At 40.6% G+C, this 12,004-nt stretch overlaps 1 protein-coding gene across 4 annotated transcripts in view; it reads right to left on the bottom strand.

Moving 5' to 3' along the window:
* Nucleotides 1–12,004, bottom strand: part of LYN (LYN proto-oncogene, Src family tyrosine kinase) — a 52,921-nt gene that overhangs the window by 3,322 nt on the left and 37,595 nt on the right. For all 4 annotated transcript variants that reach the window (XM_080579402.1, XM_080579401.1, XM_080579399.1 and 1 more), the window contains exons 11-12: nucleotides 5,754–5,907; nucleotides 3,495–3,626 (exon numbers count right to left, since the gene is read on the bottom strand). In XM_080579402.1, coding sequence (XP_080435528.1) covers nucleotides 3,495–3,626; nucleotides 5,754–5,907 — 286 coding nt within the window. The remainder of the gene's footprint in view (nucleotides 1–3,494; nucleotides 3,627–5,753; nucleotides 5,908–12,004) is intronic.

Below are 12,004 nucleotides of genomic sequence, written 5' to 3'. Positions count from 1 at the left end.
ATTAACTATAGGACACTGCTCCAAATTCTTCCAAAGGTCGGAGTTCCTTCAGTTCAAGCGTTTTGGCTTTAACCTCTAGAAATACCATCAGCCATGAAATCTGGGTCTGAATCAGAGCGGTTACTTCGGGCACATCTTTTGTATTTTCAAAGTTTTGCTTTGGAAGGAGGAGGGAAGTTTTCCTAACACTGCACATGTTATAGCAAAAGAGTATTTTGAAGGTAGCAGTGGAATAGGATGTTTTCACAGAATAAGGAATTACTGCTTTATAAAGATAAAGTAAAGCCAAAATAAATACAGAAAGAAAGCCGATGAAGTATTTTTACAGGGAACAATGATCTGACTGCTTGGGTTTAAGTACTTTAAAGGCTTGTGCTTAGATCTAGTGTCTTTAGGATTATTGATACATTCTGAATGCTGAGTACTGTGTTTCAGCTAACTTGCAGAAAAAAAAATGTTAAATAATCATTTAAGTTCATAAGACCAAAATGAAGAGCCTTTTATCAGTATTGCATACTAAGTACAGTATCATGAACATACTTACGTATTTTTTTAAAACAAACAGATAGGTTTACCTGTCTACCCCACGTTTGATGTAGTACTCTCAGAGTAGCTACTTGTTTAACTTCTCCAAGTTATTTTTTTTTCTTTCAGCTAGAGAGATACCTGTTTCATCAAAACTATGTCCCAGTCAGTAAAAGACATCCCGCATGCATATTTGTTACACCTTATATGCTAGCAAAGGACTAACTCTAAAGGTTTGGTACGCGTGTGTTAATTTACACTGTGGTACCTATTAAGGTTCACAGTTAAAAGATTTCCTTATGTTACAGCCCGGGAAATGATGTAAGCACAGCAATGTGAAGGAAGAATCCCAGTGTACAGAAAGTGGCGCATCTTGTGAAGAACAGCTGACATAACTGGAATGCAAACATGGCTCGTTCCAATAACTTACATATTGTGTAATCACCTGGAAATTAGTTTTTTACAACCAATTTGACCTACTTGCCTACAGAATCAGACACTTGTTTCATATTTCAGAGGTAGTTCCTGAAACTATAGTCCCACTAATTGCTTTGAATTTCTCAGGAAGAGAAACAGCTGTTGGAATTTAGGAACAAAGATCACAGAAGTTCCAAGTTTCTTGGCTGGAAATGCTTCCTACCAAGCTGCCTGCCTAGATTTTCATTCCTAGCATTAACTACTTGTCAGCTATAACTCAAACCATTTTGTATGCAGCTTTATGCTGAAAATTTTCCAGTTGCTGAAGCTGGTTAATACCTGAAAATAATACTTTGAAGTGTTCCCATTAGAACTGAAAAATCAATTTACTGTTTCTACTCCAGCAGCTGCTACTCACACCCTATCACTGGGCTATTCTTGCCATGCTGGGGTAATTTGCCTAAACCTGTCACGTTTCTTCATGTGAAGTAAATTGGTCATCCACTTATTTTGCTGTCCTGCTGGTTCTTCAGTATCAGCTTTCTGCCTATTAGGCTACTTCAGTTTATACTTTTATTTAAAATAGACATTTATCCCTCTTGCAGTTGAATGCAAGCAATGCCTGCAAACTATTACAAGCAGTATGTAGTCAAGAGGCTTCCCCTTCTAATCGCTGGCTGACAAATTAATTCACAGTGTATGGCTTATTTATGATACTCATAAAAAATGCTTCCATATTTAAAAAAAAATATTGCCCAGGCTTCCCCTAGAAGACATATTTTCCCACAGTAGTACAGTGTCTGCTGCACCAATTGATTTTGTTCTTAAAATAAAAATATGATGTGTTTTACGGAGGTAGAGAGACAGCAGACTTAGCTGCAGAATTAAGTATTGGTTGGGGTTTTGTATTTTTGTAGTGCTGGTTTCCGGGTGAGCTTGTAGGTTTGCTCGGGGAACGACAATTTTCAAGGCATCGAGAAATAACCTTGTGAGGCCATCTCAGCATGGGCCAGTGTCTGGATGCACGGGCATGTGCTAATGGGAAATAAAGTCTTGCAACTGTGGGAAGAGCCATGAATTACCCTGCTGCCGACAGCTTCCATCTGATCTTTCCTTGGGGACATGAACAGCTCTTTTAGAATAAGACTGGGAGGACCAGCTACTCAGTCACATATTTTATAGCCCTTACCTAAAAAATGACCCTGAGCGTATGTTTAAACATTTAGCTATGCAAGCAGCTCTATCACTTCTTGAAGTTTAAGGGGGCTGCTCTTGAGCTTAAGTGCTTCCCTGGACTGGAGCCTTGAGGAGAGATAAGAACGTCTGCTTTGGCTCTGCCTCCTGCACGGAAAGGTGATGTGCTCCTCCCTTACATAACATCAAGGTGGCTGCCACCAACCTTCCTCCGGCTGCTTCAGCCGCATGGGAAGTCTGGCCTCCCTGTGCCCACAGGTGTTAAGCCTACTGTCACGGCAGGGTTCGGGACTCAGGTCACCCACTTCTGTCGCTTTGACATCCCTGGAGTTTCAGGATGCAGAGTTCCAGCTGCTTGTGAAGTGGCGGTGAAAACGGTTTTACCGTTTAAACAGCAAGAGCTGCTGCACTGGAAGTGCTGGAAAAGCATTGCCTGAATATATAATATCTGCTCTCCCTTTCCTGCCTGTAAACTGCCGGATCCGAAGGCTTTATCTCAGGAGCTACTCCGTCTGTTAAATGGAGGTGAGCAGGCCAGGTGAATACGGCTGCACTTTCTCCATTTGCCCACAAGACATGAGAATTTAGGTTAATTTTCCATAACCTCAGCAAGCTTATGTGAACGCACTCTGCTGCCCTGAGTTAATCAGCTGTGCCCGAGATGTGACAGTTTTATACGCACAAATATCCTTTATGCAGGCTATTTCTGTGCACTGGAAACATTAATACGTATTTTGTCTAACAGAAAGAAAAAGGAAACATGAAGCACATCACCATTTCACGGCTACCTAGGGCAGCCATTATTGAGGTACTCCCCTGTGGTCTTGTATCTGAACCATGGGAACAAAGAGAAACTATTCCACGTGGTACAGCAACACTGCTTTAGGCTCTGTTTCTTGTTTGTTTAGATTAGCTCATGATGACAAAGTATTAGTGCCTATTTGCTTGTGAAAACACACTTCTTTCTACTTTCACATATTATGATATTAAAAAAAAAAGCCAGTAGCTTACACAATACCGTTAAAACTTGCACTGTGTCCTCCCCGTGACAGTGCTTTAGCCTGTGAAGTTGGGATCTTTGACAATTACAGCAATTCTGCTGTAAGTTCTTTTAAATATATAAAAATGACTCCTCATTCAAGGTGCTATTAGTCCATTTACTAAAATTTATCCCCAAGAGGCACATGGCTTACATACATGCTGATGATAGTTTTTCAGAACACTAACATTACCCGCAAGACATTTCTCAAATCACTGGTGTTGCTACCATCAAACGCCAGCTGTTTCCCTGAGTATTTTCTTTGCCTTTTGACACTAAAGCATAAATACAGAGCAATGGTATAATCATACGTCCATACCTGGATAAGGAATCTTCCCATATGTGACGATTTCATACAGGAGAATCCCAAATGACCACACATCAGACTTAATAGTGAAAGATCCATAGTTAATTGCCTCCGGTGCCGTCCATTTAATAGGGAATTTTGCACCTGAAAAACAAGACAGTTTCAATCAGTCAAAGGCAAATTTAAACACTCTATATAAAGCCACTGGCAGGATTTAAGAGACTTGTCTATGGTACCCCTAGATCAGCAAAGTTACCAGCAGCTCCTTCTATCCAGGAGTTACCAACACGGATGTGCTGGAAGACACGTGGTGCCATGCTGCATGTCCTGCATTAAACGTGCAAATAAAATGATGAACGTTACATAGCGCCTCTCGGGTATTGTGAATTTTTGCTAAAATGGCAGTAAACATTTTACCTTCTGCCAGTGATCAGGGAAAAATCGTACAAATCCCATTTGTTGGGGATTAACCTGGCAGGAGCTCAGCACCACACAGCCGTTCACTCCCTCCCTCCAGTAGGATGGGGGAGAGAATCGGGGGAAAATAAAAAATAAATTCCCAGCCAGACCATGAGCAGCAGCACCCACACACATACCCCAGCCAACTCCCCCTTTTTTTATCGTTCCTCATGATGCCCTGTGTTATGGGACATCCCTCTGGCCAGCCTGGGCCAGCTGTCCTGGCTGTGTCTCCTCCCAGCTCCTGGTGCACCTGGCAGGGCAGCACGAGAATCTGGAAAGGCCTTGGCTCTGCGAGCACTGCTCTGCCACAGCTAAAAACCTCTGGTAATATTATCAACATTATTCTCATCCCAAATCCAAAACACAGCACCATACCAGCTACCAGGAAGAAAATTAGCTCTATTCCAGCTGAAACCAGGAAACCATCAGCTGGAATTTCACAAGACTTAACTAACTTCTACCATTTTAAAGAAAGTCCATCTTTTTTCAACATGCACTTTAACATATGCCACACTCGATTATTTCTGAACAGGCACAGATGCAAAAGGAGTAGCAAGTCATATCTTAATATATGTCTTTCGTGTCTAAATAACTGATTCCAAAAAATCCCATATAAATGCAAACTACATCTAGTTAGAAATGAAACCCTTAAGCAGCCATCATTGGGGAATATTACTTGAGCTCTTCAGACAAAGAAGAGGAATGCAAACAGATCCTATTTATGCCCTTTCTACCCTGCTCTGTCATTCTGGCACAAAATACCAGGTAAGCTAGGAAACTACTGAATGCCAGGAAACCGATCAAAGAAACCCAGCAAAAGGAATTTATAACATGAAAGGATCATTTAATCAATATACAGTGTCCAGAGCTAGCTAAAAAAAAACACAGGTATGGGTTCTGTACCTCTGAAAGCTGCTTAATCATGTCCTTCCCTCTGAGCTCCTATTGAATTAGTCACTGGTTACCTAGTGACTTCTGAGTAGCCCTTTAATCGTCTCCCTTTAATCTCAACTGTAACGCATTGTTCTCTTTCTTCCGCATACCTTGGTTCTTCCATTCTCATCCTACATTACCACAGTTTCCACCCAGCCGGTGTGAAAACATGAGGTAGTGTCCTTAAAATGAGAGCGGGACAGCCAGCCAACAGGCACGCTCAGAAAAGCTTTAGGGTATTTACCCTAATGCAATCTGTGCATGGGAACATTAAAGAAAAACAAAACAAAACAAAACAAAAAAAAACTTTTCACTACAGCTAATTGACTACGCCCTCCTTAAAACAATCCGTGACAATATTAACAAAACACATACAGCAAAACACAGACAAATCTATGATAGTATGCTTTCCTCTCTCACCAGTCCTGCCCCTGCTGCAGTGTTACCTCCCGGCCGTGTGCTGAGCAGGGAAATGGAGGTAGCCTTTGAGCATCCCTAACTCACAGGAGCAATGCTGCTGAACACACAAATCAACGCTGCAGCTCCTAAAGCAGCTCCAAAAGATACCCAGTTTTGCAAAAGTTTCTCCCAACAACTACAACTACCAGGGCTGCTTCCTTTTGGTAAGGGAAGGGAGGTGCACGTGGCTCTTAGGATGTGAAGAAAAAATAACTTTCATAATTTCTCAGCATTTAATTCAGTGGGATGGAAGCTGCGGGTCTTTTTAAAAGTTGTTGGCATTAGAACACTGTCTCTAGGAAGTTTTTATGGCATTTTCTGTCCTTGGTGACCATATTATTTTTAGATACAGCCTCAGTTCCTCCCAGAGACTGAAGTTTTAAGAACAAAACAAAACAAAACAACAAAAGAACATACCTTCTCTTGCTGTATATTCATTGTCTTCAATAACTCTAGCTAGTCCAAAATCAGCAATTTTGCACATCAGTAAGTCCGAAACCAGAACATTAGCTGCTCTCAAGTCTCGATGGATGTAATTTTTCCTTTCTATGTACGCCATCCCTTCTGCAATCTGTAACAAAAGAAACAACTATTTTGGTATTTCAGCACAATACAATGCCATCGGCAGGCCAGACCTCTCTGCTCTTTCAATGCACCAGCAAAGGCATGTTCACTTATTCATTACCAGTAACTTTGGAGCATTTTGTACATGGAAACTCGGAGAGGTTGACTGCCATGCAAAACTTATGTGTAGATCCAGTCCTGCAAAACGATACTTACAGTGGCAGCTTCAAAAGAATAGTTTGGATGAATAACAGCCGGTAGGATAAGATACCCAAATCAAAAATTTAAAAGAAATGTTCATAAGATTTCTACTACAATATTCTCTTTCCTAATTTACTAACCAGTTTATTTTTAAAATAATAAGAAAATGGAAGAAATTGGTAAGTTAAATGAGAGACGTGTTCTTTCAAGTTTCATCAAGGAACAATGCAGAAAGTTTTTTAGAAGAAAATGAAACAAAACAAAAGCAAACAAGCAAGCAAACAAAAAACCCACCAGCTTTCTAATTACCTGGTATAAACCTGGGTAATTACTAAGACAGGTCAAATAACTTTATGTATGTTTTCACCTCCGACAACATCTACCTGCTCATACATGAAGAGCATTTGGCAACAGCAAGTACTCAGATACTATCACAAGTAAATTTAACTTGCATTTCAGCAACCAAAATTAATTTCCAAATCAAATTAAAGGTGATTAATGCATTTGTCCAGACTGCCCTATTTTCCCCACAAAGAAAAACATACTACTTTTCAAAAAAAAAAAAAAAAAGGCAAATAGTTTCTCAACTCAGAGCAGTAAAACTTGTGTGTCATTAGTATGCTGTCCAAAAGTTTAATAGGAGCCAGGAAAAAAATAACACCAGACTAGTGCTTGGGAGCTGTCAGTATTTCTTTTCCTTGTGAGATTGCTGGTGCCACTCCCAGGCAAGGCCCACAGGCTATCTGTGCCACAGATACTAGTCCAGAATTTCTGTAGGTGACATGTCTTTGCCATCCACATTGTTTGGGGAGCACAAGCTCCCAGATTTGTTAATGAAGCAGCAGTGAAACATAAGGGCCCTTTTCGCCCCAGTCCCTACCACACTCGTACACGAGCTCTTTCCCCTCCGTCTCAGGAGAAGACGAGCACACGGACACCTTGCCAGTGCCAGAGCCGCACATTTCAGCTGTGCAGTAGAGCAGGCAGGAGCACCTGGCAAAATTTTAAGAAAACATTCACACCACTTCTGCTTATCCGTTTTTAAAAAGTCCCCGAGGGATACACCGCACGCACGCAGTACTACCACTTACAGCAGTGAAACCCCGTTACCTTCGTTCCTCTTTTGTTGTTCAGGCAGTGGAACACACAGTCACTTTCCCTCCCACCGCTTGCCACTAAAAAACTTTTCTTACAAACCAATATATTGCCACTTCTTCAGAGCAGTCTTAAATTTCACTTACACAAGACAAGGGTGTTCTTACTCTAAACCAGATAGGAAATCTGTGATGATGAAGAAAGCGAAGAATATCTGCATTTCAAATTTTCTAGGAATAAGTAAAAGGTATTTTATAATGAAGGAAGCAGCTACTAGTGAATAGTTGCCGCAGAGAGTCTTACTAGAGACTTAAAGACTACTCATAAAATAGAAGGGTAGCATTTAATTCTCTCCTCCACGTGTGATGATTTGGGTCTGGGGAAGAAGGAGAACTGAAAGCAAAAGTTTTGCTCTAAGATCAATGCTGAAATGGGACGGGCCAGCTAGGCAGATGTGACTGAAACGCAGACAGGTGCACTAATGCCACTGTGAAAACACAGCAACAATCAAGCAGGAATCAACTTTCCTCTTACTTCCCTGCACAGATCCAACATTTGGACTAACTGCTGGCTGGTCAATGACGAACCACTTCAGGGAAGAGAAGTTTGCGGCCGTGATTTTCAGTTTCCAAGCCCAGCCAAGCAAAGCCATTGGAAAGACCTTTTTATTTCCTCTTATTCATGCCAAATCCACTGAACTTATCATCTGTTAGTCACAAACGAAGAATGTGACAGCAAACAATTCACTATGTTTTCAGCAAATACAAATTACATTTCCATGAAATTCCAGGGCAATGGTTTTGACTGTATTGAATCAGAGAAATTCAAAGAAGCCGTGTATGTACAAACATTTGGGCATGCAAAAAATCCCCAAAAATGAGTGGGCAAGGAATTCTGATTAACAGGAGGGGAAAGGCAGAAAATCAACAACTGAATTCAAACATTTCAAACATCTAGTTCATGTTAAGCCCTTGTGATCGACAAACAAAACAAAAAAAAAAAAGAAAGAAAAAAAACACACACACAAAAACCCACAACAAAACAACCCACACAAAAGGATTTTTTGATGAAGGAAATGTGTGCCAGAGCCCATGCGATAACTCTTTCTGATAATTGTTGGGTTTTCATTGCCAAATGGTATGTTAGATGTAGAGAAATCCACAGGAACAAAAGAAAAAGAAAGCACTCTTTCCCTCTCTTTTAATGATCATTTGTACCTGTCAAGGCTGTTCAGTGACATGCAAGTCAGAAGCAGGAAAGGAAAGCTTACTTGGGCTTGCAGGATATTTTCTGTGGCCTTTAAGAGAGGATCCTGCCTACACTGCACTACTGCTACTCAAAAAGAAACCGGTTTTCTCATAACCTGTAATCAGCCACCGGCATGCTTGTAGAATTACCTAAGCTAAATTATTTAACAATAACAATAATAAAAAGCAATCGCTAAATGGTAGGAACTATGTATACAATGTAAGAATGACAAGTAACTAACTAACTCCTGGAAGGAATAAATCAGCCCGTAAGACAGCCTCCAGACTGTAAATCTTCAGCTGAAAGTCAGACGATAAATAAATGACTCGGAGCCAACGTTTTGCATACGGCTCTGTCACTGACGTGGTGACTTCAGCTAGCTCTGCTCTTTTCTCTCGGTTTCTGTTCTTTCTGCCTGTAAAACATGGTGATTACTTAACTCTCCAGCATGCTTGTGGGTCATCTCACAAACAACAATAAAACTCTTTCAAAATATTTAAAGAAAACGGTAGGAAAAGCAGGGAGCAAACAATGATGCTAAAAGAAGCATTCCATGTGTTCTGCCCAGTCCTTCACACCTTCTGAAGGGAGAGGGGAGAACCTAACAAACCAGCGTCTCAGGAGAGGCGACTCTGCTTTCACAGCAAAACTACACTTTCGGAAAATGAAAAGCACTTGGTCACAACTCACGGGCTGCATTGGTGAAATGCCACAGCTGAAGCTAAACAGCACATACAGGGATGGGCAGTTATGTTCTCTTCTTTTTTTTCCCCCCCCCCCCCGAAGTGTGAAGGTCTGCCAATTTTTTTTTAATTTTATTTTTTTCTACAAAACTGGAGAACTTCTGGATTCCTTAACAGCTCAGCTTTTCAATTGAAAGACATGTTTCATTTCAACTTTCATTCCGAGGCCTGTGATTCATTTTTGCAAGTGTTATTTCAAACGAGACATGTTTTACATATTGTTTGCAATGCTGTTTGTTAATGCAGAGAGCGGGTTACAGTAACATCTGTAACCAATCCCACTTGTGCATTTGTAAGCTATGTGTAAAAATGTGGAATACTAAGAAGGCCAGACGGGATTGTTCCGGGTTAACCTGATAGGATGTTTTTATATCATGCTGAGAATATACGATACCATGTTGAGAACGAAAACTGGGTGACGGGGATCACGAAACAGATGGGAATGAAAATGAAACATAATGAAAGAATGGCAATATGAAGACTTCTGTTTTTCCTAGGAAAGCAAATCTTAAACAACTTGGAGAGTTGGCAGGTGCAACCTTATGGGAAAATAGTCTCAGGAACAGCCATGCCAGCAAGGAAACAACAATTACAAGTGCAAGGGCAAACCACACTTTGTAAAGGAAGTGCTCAACAAGAAAAGGTTGGCCAAATCTTACATGGTCTGAAAGCCCTGAAAATGATACAGTCAAATTGTAAATTGTAAAAGAATACCCAAATATGACAAAAATCAGAAGAACTCACCCACAAAACATTCTGCAAATAGAAAGTATAAGCTGGGAAAAATTCTAGAGTTGCATTTGTAACAAGATGAGCAACAAAAATATTTACATTAAACAGATGGGGAAGGCTACATGCAAATGACACAGAAGTTTTTAAATGCCTGCTTTTGCTTCAGTCTTCACTAAAAGCATCAAGGATGCACGCATGGCTGACATGAATAACAAAGGGGTAAGAACTCAGGGTGTAAAAAGGAAAGAACAGTTTAGAAGGATATGGGTGTTTATGAGACACCTGAACACTGCCAGTAAATCCAAAGTCACACAGCCTCTACTCACCTGCAAAACAGGGAAGTAAAATATGGACAAAGAATAAATAAATTAAAGTGACGAATCAGTATTCAAGGTTGCACCTGGTTTGTATTTGATTACAAATTAAATCAATTCTGGGGGAAAAAATAAAAAGAAGGAGGAAAAAAAAAAAAGAAAAGAAAAAGACATGACCTATGATGTTATGATGTCCAAAAGACTCAGAAACACTAGGCTAAATCATCCCCAATCCTCTCCAGCCCTATTTCATCTATAATTTTTAAACCAAAATCATCTAGAAACGGTTTCTTTGGGTATGGTTTAGGTACTTTTAAAAGGCTTTCCTTTGCATTGACAGATGGGGCTTTTTTGCCCGTTCAGGATCCGTACACGTGAAAGCTACAGGTGAAAATGCACCCAGTAGAAGCCAGGGATTTGTGAATAAAGGCGGCTTCAATGTTCCCTCTGAATTGCTGCTGCCTGCTACACAAGTGATTCTCACTCCCCAGGGTGCTCTACAACCGAGGCTGCATCTGAGGGCTCAGCAGTGAGCAGGACATCCTGGCCACATCCCTTTTCCTTTGCTGGGCTGGGCGGAGGGTGGCCGCAGAGCTGCTCTCACTGCAAACCAGCCCAGGCCCGTGGCTCTGTGGGAAGCTCCTGCTAAAGCAGGTGAAGCAGCCTATGTAAGTCAGAGTACACAGGAAATCAGTGAAAAGCAGCTACAATGTGAGGGACTATCCCGATGAGGTTAAAGAATAGGAAGTAATGTAGCATCTGCTGAGGTTCACACTGCTTTAAATTTGGTAATTCCCAGTTCTTAGGGAAGAGTGTCAGAAAAAACAACCTACGGTTTTGGAAGGTTTAAGCAAACACATGCTATTGACCTGGATAAGACTTTATTTGGTCTAGGGTTAACCAAAACCAGATTCCTTTCAATGATGGCCAGACATGTAATAAAATAAAACACGCTTGCTTGCAGAATTTGAAAAAATAATTCATCTTCACATCATTAGGGTAAGTGCCTATGAAGAGGGTATAGACCCTCTGTATCTGAAAACTGTTGGGAAACAGAGACATTTTAATCCTTCAAATGATAATTATTGTAATACCTATTTTCCATTTGCAGCAGAGTTTATCCTAAAGGTGAGCCAGGAAAGGCTGCAAAAATGTATTCTACTTTCTCCAGTCAAACAGTTATGTAGTTAAAGCAGACCCACATGGAAATAAAAAAGAGTAATTATGTACTGGAATATTAGAGGGCATCATTATTTTTATTTCAATGTTATTATTAGTCTAATGGCATTGCAGTCTTAAAAGGCAGAAAGAAGGGGATAAGAGTTGCTAACAAAGTTGTAGATCATGGAAGGATTAATGAAAGTACCAGTGCTGCACAGAAATGACTGTTTTTGTGATAAAACTGACCAGTTTGAAAAGTATGACATGAGTATGTTCATTAATAATCGATATAATTTTCCTAAACACAGCGTGTGTATGCTAAGCAGCAGATAACAGATTCGCATAAGAAGTAGGAAGAGTTTACACATGCAAAAAGTTCACTGAATTTGCATCACACGTTATTAGTTGACCTCATAAAACAGGGACAAGCATGATTTCAGTAACTGGGAGACAAAGAATTGGAAGCTCTTTGGGTAAATTAGCTGTGGGGCAAGACAGGAAACAACTACTAAGATCCAGTTTGCCAGTCACCCTGGTGATGCAACAGCCAGGCTATTGCCTGTAAATGACAGAGGGGAATACAAGCAGCCTGCACGCTGAGTATTTTGGT

The sequence above is a fragment of the Anser brachyrhynchus genome (assembly GCF_964034855.1).
Source record: "Anser brachyrhynchus genome assembly, chromosome: 2".
Classification (NCBI taxonomy): domain Eukaryota; kingdom Metazoa; phylum Chordata; class Aves; order Anseriformes; family Anatidae; genus Anser; species Anser brachyrhynchus.
The sequence above is the reverse complement of the archived record's forward strand: the minus strand, read 5'-3'. Positions and strand labels throughout refer to the sequence as shown.